Source organism: Antennarius striatus, chromosome 20 (genome assembly GCF_040054535.1).
Source record: "Antennarius striatus isolate MH-2024 chromosome 20, ASM4005453v1, whole genome shotgun sequence".
Taxonomy (NCBI): domain Eukaryota; kingdom Metazoa; phylum Chordata; class Actinopteri; order Lophiiformes; family Antennariidae; genus Antennarius; species Antennarius striatus.
Genome location: NC_090795.1, coordinates 895,001 through 912,500, shown reverse-complemented (window position 1 = coordinate 912,500; position 17,500 = coordinate 895,001). Strand labels below are relative to the sequence as shown.

General features: G+C 45.1%; 1 protein-coding gene across 7 annotated transcripts in view; it reads right to left on the bottom strand.

The window, feature by feature from the left end:
* The window catches only part of LOC137614019 (receptor-type tyrosine-protein phosphatase mu-like), an 82,534-nt gene that overhangs the window by 14,960 nt on the left and 50,074 nt on the right, over window positions 1-17,500 (bottom strand). For 2 of the 7 annotated variants that reach the window (XM_068343426.1, XM_068343430.1), the window contains 7 exons: window positions 16,954-17,086; window positions 14,889-14,921; window positions 10,824-10,942; window positions 10,043-10,117; window positions 9,351-9,377; window positions 5,447-5,637; window positions 1,121-1,208 (listed from right to left, as the gene is read on the bottom strand). In XM_068343426.1, the coding sequence (XP_068199527.1) occupies window positions 1,121-1,208; window positions 5,447-5,637; window positions 9,351-9,377; window positions 10,043-10,117; window positions 10,824-10,942; window positions 14,889-14,921; window positions 16,954-17,086 (666 nt within the window). The remainder of the gene's footprint in view (window positions 1-1,120; window positions 1,209-5,446; window positions 5,638-9,350; window positions 9,378-10,042; window positions 10,118-10,823; window positions 10,943-14,888; window positions 14,922-16,953; window positions 17,087-17,500) is intronic. The other 5 variants (XM_068343428.1, XM_068343431.1, XM_068343429.1 and 2 more) reach the window with 3 other exon arrangements.

The window sequence follows — 17,500 nt, the reverse complement described above, 5'->3', positions numbered from 1 at the left end:
ACACACACACACACACACACACACACACACACACACACACACACACACACACACACACACACAGTGTTAATTGGGCTGCTTGTTGTCCTGATGAAGCTGAACATAATCACCTCTAATTAGTTTGTGTTGAATAAATGACCTAATAATAAATTAAAAAGCGCTTCATTACATTCATTCAGATAAACGACGAGAACAACCGGAAAGGGGGGGGGGGCTGTGGTCTCTATACATTCATTATTAATCCTTATATTCTGCTTTTCAACTCTAAATCCTAATAATAACATTATATGAAAAATCAAAGTAAACCTTCATTAAAGATTCAAACATCTAATTTAAAAAAATAAACCGTTTGTCTTCAAACTGAATTCATTCAAAGTCCAACATTTGATGCATTGATCAATTAACTGATAGGAACGTTCCTCTGCTGATCAATCCTCACATTAAAGTAAGAAATAAATCGTTAAATTAAATTAAAACGGTTATTGTCTTTAAATGAATAATTGACGACTAAAATAAATCGTATTTCTGTGATTTAGCTCCTGTTTTAGCATCACAGCTGATAGTAAATTATCCAATCAATAATCAATAATCGGTCTATATATTGAATTAATAAGTCACAATGATTAAAATAAACATAGAATAAATCTCCTCTGGTTTCAAATTGATGTTCGAGTCAAATGTAAAATTTAAAGTCGCTCCTAAGCTCCGCCCAGTCAGTTGGATGCCTGCAGCTGATTGGCTGTCAGTGCCGTCGCTAACTGTTATCTGAGCGCACACGCGTGTCCCTCCAGGCCACCGTAGCTATCACACCTCATTAGCATAATCGTGCCCCCCCAGGACAGAATGTGTGTGTTAGCGTTAGCCGCCAGCTGAAAGTGAACAGCTGTCAGCGCTAGCTGTCAACGCTAACGTTAGCACATTAGCTTCAGCAGGTCCCTGATGCGTTCGCCGCCGGGGGGGGTGAGGATAGAGCCTGACCCGCCTGATGCTCTCAGACGGCGGTGCGTTCACTGTCCGGTGGGACATCGCTGCTGTCCACCAGTCTGACCAATCAGCCTGGCGTCCACGCCCCCTCAACCAATCACAGAGCAGCGTACTTCATGATGGAGGCGGTACGTACAGGCGATGATGTTGCCGTAGCGATTCTTCATGCGGTTTTCGTCCTTTTTGGCCGAGTCCCACGGAGCCGACTGGCCCTCGAAGAAACTCTGAGGAGACAAAGAGACGGGATTGGTTCAAAACCAGTGACGACACACCCCTTCATTAGCATAAATTGACTTCCTGTCATCTTGAACACACAGACACTCCTTACATGGTCGGCGTAGACGATTGCGTCCAATTATGAGAAAAACGCTCAGAATCAATCTGTCTGTCTGTCTGTCTGTCTGTCTGTCTGTCTGTCTGTCTGTCTGTCTGTCTGTCTGTCTGTCTGTCTGTCTGACTGTCTGTCTGTCTGTCTGTCTGTCTGTCTGTCTGTCTGTCTGTCTGTCTGTCTGTCTGTCTGTCTGTCTGTCTGTCTGTCTGTCTGATCCTCAGTCGGTTTCCCGGGTCGCTCATTAAAATGCCTGCAGACAGATGTGTGTGACAGCCGTCTAACAGCCCCAGACATCCATCAAACCCAGAGGTGAGTGATGTCATACACACACACACACACACAAACACACACACACACACACACACACACACACACACACACACACACACACACACACACACACACACACACACACACACACACACACACACACACACACACACACTGACTGACAGTGAAGAACAAAGGGAGGGAAAAAAGTAAAAAACAGAAGAATGAACTAACGACTGCACTATCTCACTGGCGCTAGTGCTAATGCTAATTCTAGTGTTAATGCTAGTGCTAATGCTAGTGTTAGTGCTAGTGGTAATGCTACTGCTACCTCCTGGGAACAAGCCCGTATTTAACGCGACTGGTTCTGATCAGACCCGGCTGATCGATATCTGATAGAAGCAGCTGATTGGTTCAGGAGCTCTGCAGAACCAATCAGCTGAGGAACAAGTTCTGATTGGATGATGTGTTCTGAACCAAACAAGTCGGGTTCCTGACAGGGTTAAGGTCTGATTCAGGAGGGAACCGGGTACTATGACAGTCTTTGACTCTGCTCCCAGGACCTGAAGGTCCAGATGTTGTCAGTTGGGTTCCGGTGATGTCATCGGTTTGATTTGATTTGATTGGTTTGTTTCCTGGACTCGCCGTCTGTCTGTTCCAATCCTTTTCCTGCTCCCCTCACACAGTTTTGATCCAAACACACAGGAATCAAACAGAATCGTTCTCCACAAACATGCTCTGGGCAAACGCTGGAGGTCCGACCGTCAACCAGCACCTGGTGCCGCCCACTCAGGTGGCGACGACGGCCTGCTTCACACGGAACCGGAGGTTCCACCATGTTGGGATTTGTTTACTAGAACCAACAAACCCCTGACGTCGACTTTCAGGCGTCAAGTGACTTCAAATCGCCCAGCGTTTGCCCAGCTTAGAGGAAGTGCACAGAAACACGGTGAACCAGCCTCAGTTTGCTTCTCATGCTACGTGTTAGCCGCAGCGCTAACCGTCTGTTTCTTTAATGGATAATTAAAGAAGAGCAATTTAACGGCACTTCCTGTTCTGGGAGGAAACAGTCGGCTAACGCTGACTCAAACTCAAACACGACGCTAATGCAAACTGTGGCTAGGAGAATCTAAGCTAACAGAGCTACAGAGCTAATGTGTCTGTGTGTGCTGGGCGTTAGCTAGCGTCTAGCTTCTAATCTAGAACACATGATGTTAAGAATGTGAAGGTGTCTTACCTCGTTAAGCTGTCCAATCAGATTAATTATAAAAGGGAAGCATGGAGGGAGATAACAATCGTCAGCTAATCGGCTACGTAGCACTTCACATCAGGAATCAATCAATAGATCAATCGCTGGCCTCATCATTATCTAGATAAGAGTTTAATCTATTCCTTCAAACACATTTATTCTAAAAATCCCCAAAATTTTAAAGAATAAAAACAATTTAACGCGTTTATTTTACGCTAAGCTAACGTTGACGTGTCCCTAAAGGTCTCCCTTGATGCTAACTGTCGCTGTGCACACGACTCAACACGAATGTTTGTGTCGCACAAGAAAACAGCTGCGTTAGTTACACAAGTAATCAGATTACAAAAGCAGAAGAAACATTTCACATCATTTTCATGCATTTGGATCAAAATTCAAGAAACCTTTCAAACCAGTTTCCAGTAACTCCAGTGTGACCAGACCGGAGTCACACCGGATCAGGACTTCAGCAAAGTTGTGTTTAAAAATTATTCATTCAATGTTTTGTAGTTTTTTACTTTTGACAGGTTCGAATTTCTGTTCTACGTTTTTAGTGGTTGAGTAGAATTTTCAAATGAGAAATTTCAGAAAAAAACAACAACAAACAAAATCCAGTTATTGATCCACTTATTGATCTGTGTCCGTTTCAAATGTGGTCGACGCCCATGCACTTCCATGTTGAGGCTGCTGGGAACATTCTGGGCTGCTGGGAACATTCTGGGCTGCTGGGAACATTCTGGGCTGCTGGGAACATTCTGGGCTACTGGGAACATTCTGGGCTACTGGGAACAATCTGGGCTACTGGGAACATTCTGGGCTACTGGGAACATACTGGGCTACTGGGAACAATCTGGTTTGAAACCATCGTTTAACAAACAGACAGACGGAGAGTGTGACAGAAACAGAAATGGTGAAAGAACTCACCGCTAACTTTCTGCAAATGGAGGGTGAAAATACTCCGATTGTGTGTGTGTGTGTGTGTGTGTGTGTACTCAGTATGTATAATGGATTAGCCCAGAGGGCAGCCCGCTAGCACACACACACGCACACACACACACACACACACACACACACATACTAGCTACTCCCTGTTTTGGCCCATTAGCTAGAGGGAAGATATATAATGTATGTCTGTGTGTGTGTGTGTGTGTGTGTGTGTGTGTGTGTGTGTGTGTGTGTGTGTGTGTGTGTGTGTGTGTGTGTGTGTGTGTGTGTGTGTGTGTGCGTGTTTCCCATTTTCATCAGTAGAGAAACTTGCTAATGGATGCTACCTGAACACACACACACACACACACACACACACACACACACACACACACACACACACACACACACACACACACACACACACACACACACACACACACACACACACACACACACACACCGTATTGGATGTTGCTGCTGTGTTTATCGTCTTATTCTCTCTCCTGCTGAAATCATTGATCAGTTATTAGCTATTGATCAGCATTTTAAACTGATTGATCTCTTCTGATTTTCTGTTTTACAATGAACTGAATTTTCTTTTCTTTTTTCTTATTTTTTGTCACCCGAACAAAACAAGACATTAGTAAACATCACTTGAGAAGTTTGTCGAATCGTTTCTGACATTTTAAGACTAAACGGTAAAAATAGACGTGGGGGGGGTATTTTTAGACTGAAACAACAATCCGTTGATTGACAAGGTGGTAAACAACCAACAATCTCCAGCATATGGTACAATCACACCTTTTGTTTGTTGTTGTTTATCTCCAACGTGAACACACACACACACACACACACACACACACACACACACACACACACACACACACACACACACACACACACACACGGCGACTGGATGGAAGGTTAAAGGTTCTGATGGGAGAAACGAGGGTCAGAGTCGTGGTTGTTGTCTGGAGGAGAAGCATCAGCCCTCATCTCTATAGATCCACTGGATCAACCAAACCACACAAGAGTGGAATCAATGATCAATACAGGGATCCCAGCATCTCCGGTTCTTCTAGAGACCCTTGAACCTGATCCAGATCCACCATCTGGTTCCTGAGGAATCTGATCCCGTTCCTCCAGCTCTGGAATCTTCTTGGTTTGCCTCCTTCAGGCCCTCCAGAAGGTTCTTCTGGTTCCCATCAGGTTCCGGCCTCTAGAATGATCCAGAACTTCTTCCAGATCATTCTAGAGGCATCACCTGATGGGAAACAGAGAGTTCCTCTGGTTCTGGTCAGGTTCTCGCCTCTAGACTGATCCAGAACTTCTTCTGGAACCGGGTCTTGGTGGAGTCTGAGATCTGCTTGGGTTCTTCGTAGTTTTCTAAAACCCAGTGATGCCCCAACTTTGTCTTCCTCACAGACGGAGTGACTTCTTTCTTTTGTTGTCCCTTGAAGGTTTCTGTCAGGATTTCCTGTTGCTGTTTCCACGGTAACCCCATCTCTGAACTTGGACAGGCTTCTGGATGAGTCGCTCAAACGTTTGGTTCCTTTATTGTTGTGTGATCCGATCATTATTGGTGAAGTTATCCATAAACCCAAACAGGGACTGACTAGAGTGTGTGTGTGTGTGTGTGTGTGTGTGTGTGTGTGTGTGTGTGTGTGTGTGTGTGTGTGTGTCCTCACCTCGTACTCCTCCTTGAAGCCGTAGCCTTCGGCACACTTCATCTGGGTGATGTGCTGCAGCAGGTCGGCCACCCTGATGGCCGGGTGCAGCTGCCCCGTCTGGTAGGGCGGCGCCTCGCGCTCCGACTCGCGCTGTTTGTAGTGGGACTGGACCAGGCTGCTGGTTTCACTGGTCATGGTGTGGCTGTCGTCTGAGGGTGGGGGTGGGGGAGGCAAACACAAGAACAGCACACCAGAGGTCACATGACCTGGACTCGTCAGAGACGACGGACCGACAGTAGGGGATGGATGTTCATGTTGGATGGGATGGACCGGCCCAGACTGACCAGTCAGAATCCAGACTGGTTTCCATCAGGGCTTCAAATCTATTTCTGTAGTCGTATTTCAGACTGATCCTGATTGGGTCTTATTTTAGGACCGCCTTCCTTCAAAGGCCGTATTTGAAGACCAAAGGAGGTTCTTTTTCTACTTTACCCAAAGCCGTTTAAATCAATCCACTGGACTTTAATAAAGGTTCTAGGAGACGTTTCACCTCTCATCCAAGAGGCTTCTTCAGTTCTGGTGGTGCCACCCCAACACTAGAACTGAAGAAGCCTCCTAGAACCTTTATTTAAGTGCAGTGGATTGATTTAAACGGCTTTGGAGAACCATGACCTGGACAACTGAGAACCTACAGACATTTTTCACTTTACCCAAGATCCTTTGTGCATCCGTGACGTTTCATGGACCAGCCCACTGGAGGAACACCTCTGCAACTCAATTTAGTCAAAGGAAGCGAGCCCAAATGCTTCCTGTCTCCCCTTCCTGTGCAGACAGGAAGTTAAATAGTAACAGAGGTAACTACGGGGTTGCCTCCATTGGATTGAACCGTTGTGATTGGATGAGGCTACACTGTCAAAGGAGACCGCTTCATGTCAGCAGCTCTTCCCGTTCCTCAACCAAGCATCGATCCAGTTGCCTAGCAACATTGACAACTAGAGTTGATGGCTATTTCTAGTTGAAGTTGTAAGAAACTCAAGTCAATTGTGATGAAAGTAATACGGTGGGGTAGAAGTGGTAAAAATAATTCAAGTCTTCAGATGTTTAAGGGCATCCTTTGCACTGGTGCACAAGGAATCTTGGGATATGGTGTCCCTGGAAACGGGACTACGTTTTGAGGTGATTGGTCTTCGACTACAACCTTTGACGGAGACGATCCCTGAACAGAGACCCAGCTGTCGACTAATCTGTTCTGACAGTAACCAGCCCTGATCCACATCCACAGCCGTTACCACGACGACACAGATGAATGGTACACACATCAAATCACATGACAGGAGAGAGGATTGGGATTGGTTTATTTTTCACACTGCTGCCACCAACGTTGATCGATAGTCTGATCAAGAAAGGTGTAGTTTCAACACCGGTTTATTTCATGGTAAAGTGCCAGACTATAAGACCGGTCCAGATCCGGTACAGAGTGGTACCAGAATTGGTCCAGATTTGGTACCACATGGTATCGGTACTGGTCCAGATCCGAACAGCATGGTGCCGGTACTGGTCCAGATCCGGTACACTGTGGTACCGGTTGTGGTCCAGATCTGTTACCACGTGGTACCGGTTGTGGTCCAGATCTGGTACAGCATGGTACCAGTACTGGTCCAGATCCATTACATCTTGGTACCAGTACCGGTCCAGATGTGGTCCAGGTTTGGTGGAGCTGCAATGTGAAAAGAGCAAAGAGTTCAGAGTCCTGGAAGAAAACAGCCGTCAAACAAACGTCCAGGACTCCGACCCCAACATTTCAACAAAGACTCCAAACCTTCGCTAACACTCGCTAACTCTGTTCTTATTGGCTAGCCTTGGGTCTGACTGACCAATCAGAAACTCTATCCCAAACAGCCCAACCAATCATGGCAAGGGTGAGGAGATGGGCAGTGACTTCTGATATGATGAAGGAGGCGACCACAACAACAAAAACAGCAACCAATCAGAAAAAGAGAGATGGGCGGGGCCGATTGATTGGACGTGAAATGGTGGGAGGAGTCGGGCATTGTGACATCACGATTTGACATAGTGGTGAAAATGGGGCGGAACTGATGACATCAGAGCAGGTGGTGGGTGTGGCTCCATGCGCCGTGGGGACAGACACCCCTCCCCCAACATGAGTCCCGCCCCCGATTCCCAAATTTAACCACTTACCATTAATGGGCACTTTAAGAGAGAAAGATTCAAGAGAAGAAGAAGAGAGAGGAGACAGGGTATAAGCAACACTTTAGCTTTAGCTTTAGCCTGGATTTAAGCTAGTCTACTGCTAACTCACAGCTAGCATGAATTAAACAAAAACTAACTCCTAGCACTGTGGTAGCTCTATTTGAACGTATAGCAACTAGCAGCAAGAGTCTAAGCTAACCTGGCTAACTGTACCCTGGATGTAAGACTTGTAGCTTCGGCTAACGTCAGAGTCTGACCTGAGGACAGGTTAGCTAGCCTGAGGAGAGAGGAGAGAGGAATTTATCTGACGGTTCCTGTTCGCGTTTAGTGTTTCCCTTCCTTCACCTAGCTTAGCAGCGCATTTAGCACGGTAGTTAGCATCTGAGCTGGAAGTGGTAGCGTGCCGTTTTGAGCTGAAGAGAAGCGCGACGTGTTTGTTGGGCCACAGCTACAGTACGAAACGTAACAATCACGCTTTTAGCGTCAAAAAAAGCACTTGTTTGTTTGTTTGTTTGTTTGTTTGTTTGTTTGTTTGTTTGCTAGCAGGATGAAACAGAAACTACCTGGTAGATTTTCCTTGAATTTGATTGGCTAAGCAGACGAGGAGCGGATGCGATGAAGGAGAAGATTCAGGAAGTAGACTGTATTTGATATTTAACATAAATTACAAAACAGACTTTCATCAAATTTGTTGTGTTCGATCAAACCTGGATTTTTGGATTCAGAATTATTTGATCTAATGTAGGAGGTCTGCATCCGACTGAGGGCCCTTCTAGCTCCAGTTATCTTTCACTTTGAGCTCGACGTTCGTCTCCTCTGGTCTTTCTCTGACTCGAACCGAGACGTCGTTAATTTTCCCGCTTCTTTAGCGATGAAACAAGAAAAGGAACCACAAACATCAACGAATCACAGCCGAGATGTCCGGAGAGGAGAAGCAGCTGCTAGCGCGACCCCTGACTGACTGGATTTGACTTTTCCTCCCCCCCCCGTCCACGCTGGCGTGTTGTGTCCATGCAGAGGTCGGAGGTCACAGACAGACGTGACGTCAACACGACACGCAGGAATGTTGTGGATGCGGGGATGGAGTGAAGCCCACCGTCGTTTAAATACAGACAAAATTAAAAAAAACTAGCCAAACCAAAGAAAAAGTGAAGAAACTAAAAAAATTTTTTTTTTTACTATTTTGATAAAAGAACTAAGAAAAATTTAAATAAGTATGAATTAAAAATTACACTAAATGTACCTCTATTAAAAAGGAAAAATATATGTCAAAATGTATAAAATTAAATACCACAATATTAATAATAAACAAATAAATCAAATTTAAAGTAAGTATTGAAGCTCAACAAACAAAAACAGAATTATCTTTAAAATTAAATAAATATGAATTAAATATAAATATTTATATTATTATAAATTAAATAAAATAAATATAAAACTTAAAATGGAGGATTTGGAGGGGAAAAAAAGGAAATTCTTCAAAAATAAAAAACATAAAATAAAAAAAAACAAAGTGTAGAAAGCACCTGAACGAGAAGCAAGCAGGGATGAATGGAAGCCAAAATATCACTCTCTCTTTCTCTTTCTCATTCTCTCCATCCTCTTCTACCCTTTGACCTGTCTCTTGTCCACCTGTCTGTCTGTCCACGCCCTGTCTGTCTACCTGTCCAGGTTGTTCTGTCCTAGAGGAGGAAAAGGAAAAGTGTCTCACCCAGAATGGCCGTCGGAACGAAGGGATCTGTGACCAGGAGACATCAGCAGCAGACAGACAGAGAGAGAGACAGAGAGACAGACAGGTATACAGACAGACAGGACAAAGGAGAAAGAGAAGAAGAAGGGAAGGTCAGCTCCCTCACGTCTGGACATCCGCCTCACTTGGGTGAAGTCAGTGGATCTGACTCTTAAAGTTAAACTGATTAAATTGATCAGTTAATTTAACAACACAATTAAATTAAATTGAATTCAAAAAATTAAATTAAATTAAATCTGGACTGTTTCACTGTGTGAACCTGGACTGTTTCACTGCGTGAACCTGGACTGTTTCACTGCGTGAACCTGGACTGTTTCACTGCGTGAACCTGGACTGTTTCACTGTGTGAACCTGGACTGTTTCACTGCGTGAAGCTGGACTGTGGAGACTTTGACAGGCTAACAGAGGCTAACAGGCTAACGGATTAAACTGATTCTAACGCGTTATCTCCTCCGTCCCCTCTCTGGCGCCCCCTTCAGGAGGTCCTGGTGAACGTCTCCTCTACACCAGGTCCCTCAAGGTTCTCCAGGCCTGAATCTAGACTGAGGAGCAGTGTGATGATGTCATGCCCCACTGCCTCCTGGGACATGTGAATGGAGTCCGATGCGTTCGAGAGCGGCTGGTACGTTTCAGCGTTGAACATGAAGGATTACCTGGGTAGTAGGAGTTGGGAATGGTGGTGCTGATGGTGTTGGTCTTCAGGGTGAAGGAGGATGGAGACGACACAGCTGGACGGAGGCAGAAGACGAGAATAATTCATGAGTCCCGTCAGGAAGCGTTTTGTTAATATTATCATTATTACGGATAAAAAAATGAATATTTAGCAGCAGCGTAAGAAATAAAGAACAGAAGGCAGGAAGGGAAGGAGACAGAAGAAGAGACGGTGGAGGAGCTCAGAGGAGGTGGACGCCTGAGGGAAGGTCAACTCCTCCGTCCTCTAAACCTCCATCACCCCTCCATCATCCCCCTCTTCCCTCTGGCTGCCTCTCCATCATGTCATGATGAAGCACTCACTCATAGCACCTGCAGTCACATCCTGGCCCCCGTTATGAATATTCAGCTTTAAAGCTGCTGCCTGTCCCGGTTTACGTCCAGCTGGAAGACGGACGTGACGACCAGGAGCCCATTTTATCTCTATTTGTCATTTTTTTAAAGTCTTTTATCACATCGGTACTAAATCTGTGCTGTTCTGTTCATCCATCGCTTTTCTTTCCCATCTCATCTCAGGTCTGGTTGTTCCTTCATTACATTTTTAAGTTTCTTTTTTCTTCCTCAATTTACCTTCATCACCTGTTTGTGTTGTTTTGTTTTATTCACTGTGTGAACCTGGACTGTTTCACTGTGTGAACCTGGACTGTCTCTTGTCTTATCTGTCTCCTTTTTCTCATCCGTCATTGGTCAGTATATCACACACACTCCCGTTGGTGTACTCACTGCGTCCGTTCAGAGTGTGTGTGTGTGTGTCCACCATCGTTGTGTGCTGGGAGCTGTTAACCATCAGAGTCATTTCCTGTCTGGAGCTCAGGGTTTCCTTCCTCTTCTTCGCCAACTTCCTGCAGAGACAAAAACAATAAAATTCTTCATTATTTCTTGTTCAGAGTGAACAATACAAAAATCCCAAACTTTGGTGGTCCCTGAAGGCACCACTGGGGGGACAAACTGAATCATTCCCATGACCGTGGCCTTCACTGACCGTTAGAAACTTCACATTGTCGACCTGAACACACGTTTATATTTCAAGAAAATTCCGATCGATTCGGTTTTGTCGAGCAAACTTTTAGACGTTCCATTGGAACGAGGCGTTTATGAAGCTTCGCGAAGCTTCGCAGTGTCGGTGTGTCCTGTCTCTGTGCTGCTGGAGGTCAAAGTCTTCTTCAAGCGAGCAAAAAATAAACGGGAAGACTCTCTGCTCTGATGGCGTCTTTCACCTGAGGCGGTCCGGCAGCACTCTGTGGACGTGGCCTCTTAAGGTGGTATGAGTGGGATTACGTGGAGCTTCATCCGAGTTAAGGTGGAATGTGGAAATATATATCTATCTATCTATCTATCTGTCTGTCTGTCTGTCTGTCTGTCTGTCTGTCTGTCTGTCTGTCTGTCTGTCTGTCTGTCTGTCTGTCTGTCTGTCTGTCCGTCCGTCCGTCCGTCCGTCCGTCCGTCCGTCCGTCCGTCCGTCCGTCCGTCCGTCCGTCCGTCCGTCCGTCCGTCCGTCCGTCCGTCCGTCCGTCCGTCCGTCCGTCCGTCCGTCCGTCCGTCCGTCCGTCCGTCCGTCCGTCCGTCCGTCCGTCCGTCCGTCCATCTATCTATCTATCTATCTATCTATCTATCTATCTATCTATCTATCTATCTATCTATCTATCTATCTATCTATCTATCTATCTATCTGTCCATCTGTCTCCATCCATCCACTGCAGAGGAAAAACATCCTTTCATCCTCAAACACACAGAAAAACACTCAGTTTTAAAAGGTTGTCATATTTTCTCTCTTTCTATTCCGAGTGTAAGAAAAACATCCATTTGTTCAATTACACACACACACACACACACACACACACACACACACACACACACACACACACACACACACACACACACACACACACACACACACTCGATGGAAAATTTAACCCTGACCTGAAAATGGAAAAGGATGGAAAAATATATAAATATATAAATAAATATAAAAACAGGCTTTTAAACTGAAAAGTAAGATATCAGTGAAAGCATTGGTGTGTGTGTGTGTGTGTGTGTGTGTGTGTGTGTGTGTGTGTGTGTGTGTGTGTGTGTGTGTGTGTGTGTGTGTGTGTGTGTGTGTCGGGGTTAACGTGGAGGACAGTGAAAGCGCCCTGAGGCGAGGCTGCCCTCCTCCCCCTCATGTCACCTATTTCTTCCTCTGTGGTTCAGTCAGACGGTAAAAACCTTCAGTTTCTTCTTCTACTGATTCAGACCTGAACGCATCCCTGAGAACACCTGCAACAACAGCTGCTTGTTTACCACACAAACAAACAGGTAAACAACACGCCCAGAAGAAACCATCACATTCAACACTAGACAAACACGATGTACACAAAGAGACACAAAATATACACAAAGACACAAAATATACACAAAGAGACACAAAATATACACAAAGACACAAAATATACACAAAGACACACAAAATATACACAAAGACACACAAAATATACACAAAGACACACAAAATATACACAGACACACAAAATACAGAGACACAAAATATACACAAAGACACACAAAATACAGAGACACAAAATATACACAAAGACACACAAAATATACACAAAGACACACAAAATATACACAAAGACACAAAATATACACAAAAACACAAAATATACACAAAGACACAAAATATACACAAAGACACACAAAATATACACAAAGACACACAAAATATACAAAAAGACACAAAATATACACAGAGACACAAAATGTTCACAGAGATACAAATATATACACAAAAACACAAACTAACAGACAGACAGACAGACAGACAGACAGACACACACACACACACACACACACACACACACACACACACACACACACACACACACACACACACTGTGACAGAACGTTTTCTCCTCTCCTTGGCTTTGGGTGGGATTTTAATTGGTCTTTCATCGAACGTTTTTTCTCGTGCGCTCCATCGGCCGCGTCTCCATCGTTCTCTTTCTCCTGACCTCTCTGCCTTCGAGCAGCCGCCCTGACCTCTGACCTCTGACCCCTCAGTCTCTATAGAGACCAGTGAATAGAGAGGAGGTGACCTCACCTCCCTGAGAAATCACTGCAGCAGAACAGCGTTCAGATGCTTTCACGAGACGCGTGTGTGTGTGTGTGTGTGTGTGTGTGTGTGTGTGTGTGTGTGTGTATGTGTCATGACATCATCAGCGAGGTGTCGGGGGTTGATTGATTTAGCAACACTTAACGTTAACACACACTCGGATGCGTGTCAAGGCTAATCTATGCTAATCTAATGAGCGACAGGACAATGCTGTTAGTGGTAATGGATGCCGGTGTGTGTGTGTGTGTGTGTGTGTGTGTGTGTGTGTGTGTGTGTGTGTGTGTGTGTGTGTGTGTGTGTGTGTGTGTAGGTGTATCTCTCCTTGTAACGATCATTTGATCAGACAGGTTTATTACAGGCAGCTAATTCTATTAACCCCGCTCCACTGCACACACACACACACACACACACACACACACACAACACACACACACACACACACACACACACACACACACACACGCACGCACACACACACACACACACACACCGGGCGGTAAATCACAGCCTCCTTCAGAGACACGCCACCCGCCGCCCGTCCGCATACATCTGGCCGCGCTGCAGAATAGACCCTGAATTAATGGAGATTAAGATTATAAATCCGCTCCTGAGCAGGAGATTAATTCATTCAATATTAATGTGGTTTTTAAAATGTTTAACAGAGGAAAAAAAAACATTAAAAAGACACAAAACAAAACAAAAAAAATACCGAAAACAACTAGAGAGGAAAAAAAAGAAAAAAAAAAAAGAAGAATAAATGAAATATTACAAAAATCATTTCATATTTTGGATTAATTTAATCCCATGTTGTGTGAAGCTCCTTGAATTTATGTTCTTTCTTTTTTTTAACTGGAGCTTCTTGTGAGCACACACACACACACACACACACACACACACACACACACACACACACACACACACACACACACACACACACACACACGGTGACCTGAGGGGGAGTGTGAGGACTTCCTGTCTCCCAGAGGAAGCGTTGGTTGGAGATAATTCAGGTCCAACCTGGAGGGAAGCTCCGCCCCCTCTCGCCCCCCCCCCACATGTTATTTATTGATCACAGAGCAGCGCTGGTATTTTTACGTCTCCTATCAGAGGGAACAGCACCGGTTGGGGGGCGCCGCGGTGAAGTGAACGTGGAAACGAGCGCACCTGATTAACGCCTTAAAGGCAAATCAAGCGACAGCCAATCAGAGACGAGCGGCGGCGAGGGCGGCTACGCTAACGACGTCGCTACATCCGTTGGTGTGTTTGTGCAACACAACTACAGATTTAGTGGGGGGGTGTTTGATTTGAATGTAGGAGCATCTACTGGAGGAAGGCGGGATCAGCGACCGCTAATCAGGGCGGGGTCGGAGGTTGAGGGTCAGAGGTCAGCAGTTTAGGGGGGTCAGACGCATTCGGGGGGCAGGGGTGTTCGGGGGGATCAGAAATTTGGGGGGGGGTCAGAGGTGTTTGGGGGGATCAGAAGCATTCAGGGGGATCAGAGGCGTTTGGGGGGGTCAGAGGCGTTTGGGGGGGTCAGAGGCGTTTGGGGGGGTCAGAGGTGTTTGGGGGGGTCAGAGGCGTTTGGGGGGTTCTTATAGGAAACATTTCAAATCTCAGGATTTGAGGCGTTACAGTTTGATGTTATGGTGAAGATGAGGGTTAGAGGTGAAAGGTCAGAGGTCAAACAGGTTACTTACAGGTAGTAAGTGTAGGAGTGATAATTTCTTCGTCTGAGTGGTGGGGGGGCGGAGCAGAGGGAGGGATGAAATGGAGGGAAAGAAAAAACAGAAAAACAGAAAAAGGAAAAAACAACAGATTAATGTCCCGGAGAGAAAAACAGAACCGATGAGTTAAAGTATCGTGTGTGGAGGCGGAGATGGAGAGCAGTGATTGGCTGCTGTGAGGAGGAGGAGGGGCCACGGATGGTTTTGTGACATCATCACTGAGGGACGAGGAAACACCGTCAACCACCCACCTGCTTTATCCCCCCGCCGGTCCGGACTCTGACCCATAAAAACTAGTTCTGACCCCCCCGCCCCCCTCCCGCCCCGCAGCCAATCAGAGTTCTAACTCCCAACTTCCTGTTTTCAGTCCTGCTGTAACGAGTCTGACCCCCGTCTGCTCACAGAGTGGAAATCAAACGCACCCATCAACATTAAAAAGCTCATTAGAGACCCAACAACGGCTCCCCGCTCTAATATCTGTTGGGGAGATCAGAGCCGATCGGGTCCGGCACACACTCCACGTCACGCGTGTGTGTGTGTGTGTGTGTGTGTGTGTGTGTGTGTGTGTGCGTCTCTGTTGCCTGAAGCCATTCGGCTCCGAGCGACTGAAAAAAAAAGAATGAAACGCTCTTTCATCTAAATTTCTGTCTTATCGTCGACGTTCTCCAAACACAGAGGATTTTCTCTCTGTTTTTAAGTGTGTGTGGAGGATACATTATGTGTGTGTGTGTGTGTGTGTGTGTGTGTGTGTGTGTGTGTGTGTGTGTGTGTGTGTGTGTGCGCGTCCCGGGGGGTTGTGTGTTTGATGTTGGAGAATAAAGTCGGTCCACATATAGTTTAATGGTGATTACTGCTGCAATCTGTTCCATTATTCATCCTCATCATCCTCACCGCCACTGGGCCGAGCCCCATCCATCTACAGCACGGATACACGTAGCATAAAGCGCTAACAGCAGAACAGACGGTGTTTTTAGTTGTTGTTTTTTTTAAATATTTGTCTGTTTGTCGCGTTTATTTTTTATTTTCCATCATTTTGTCATCTTAAAAAAAAAAGAAAAACCTGTGACAAACCTTCAACAAAGTGACGCCGCCGCCGCCGGCCAATCACACGCCACCGTCACATTCACACCTATTGAGTGCTGTTAGCCGCGATGTTATTAGCTAAAGCTACACCAAAGCTTGGGTCAAAGTCGGAGGTTTGAACAAAAAAAAAATTTTTGTGTTTGAAAATTATATAAATGAATCAAACATGGAAGCCATTGCTAATGCTAACATGCTAGCATGTTGGTTTCAGCTGGTCAAGACGTTTTTCAACTTATATCTAACCTGATAAAATTAATTTAATGTTTGAGGAATAATACGGAAAATCTGATCGCAGGATGCTAACTAGTTGTGTTAGCATCTTTGCTAACACAGTTTTAGGATTGCTAGCTGTCTGAATGTTCAGATTGGTCAGAGTGATTAATGACATCTTTAATTATCTTTTTTTATTTTATACACTAAATATTAAATATTGTATTAGTTATATTTAATATTAATATTTAAATTAATCATATTCAATATTTATATTATATTTAATATAAAATATTTTATTTTATATATTTTATTTAATTTATGATATAAACAATGTTTGAATACGTTATTTTTCCTCCTTGTTGCCATGGATACCACAAACAAGTGATGCCACGTGGAGACGCAAAATATAGTGTGCTAACATTAGCATTGCTGCCTGTTATCGTTAACCACCATCACTCACTCAGTGCTAACCGCTAACTGCTAACTGTAATAAGTGAACTGGATCAGTCAGAAAAAAAAGCTAGCGCCGCAGCTAACGTTAAACGATTGGTGGAGGTGTGTTTGGAGGATCAATACGTAATCAATAGCCATTAAGTTTTCAATATTATTGAATCTAAAAAACGGCTTTCAGAGCAGAATGAATGGATGAGCACATAAAAAACGATGAAACCAAAGATAACACCTGAAATGACTGGAATGGAGGCCGACGCCAGACGGCGCCGTGCCGGCCACGCCCCCTTACCGTTTCTTCATCAGCAGGATGACGCCGAGGAAGATGATGATGAAGAGCAGGACGCCGGCGATGGAGCCGGCGATCTTCACCGTGTGGTCCGACTGTTTCTCCTGCTCCGGCTCCGGTTTCCGGGTCGCAGCTCCTGAAAGCACCAACCCACGTCAGGCTAACGGCTAACGGCTAACTCGTCAATATTAATCAGCTCTGAATCAATAATTAGTAAAAACACTCTTTTTGTTTAGCTTCTGAGATGCTCATTAACATTTTATTGATCATTTGAGTCTCCGCCTCCGAAGAAGGCGGAGCTTCGTTAGAGGCCATTCATTATTAATGGGTACTGATGATCAGTGTGTATGTACGTGTGTGTGTGTGTGTGTGTGTGTGTGTGTGTGTGTGTGTGTGTGTGTGTGTGTGTGTGTGTGTGTGTGTGTGTGTGTAACCGGGTTCCACTTGCTTCTGGTTGGGATCGAAGAGGAGTGAAGATGAGCAGAAAGTCCTTCTGTCGGCATAATGTGATGGGATGTCAGCCCCATGAAAAACCCATTACCTGCGTGTG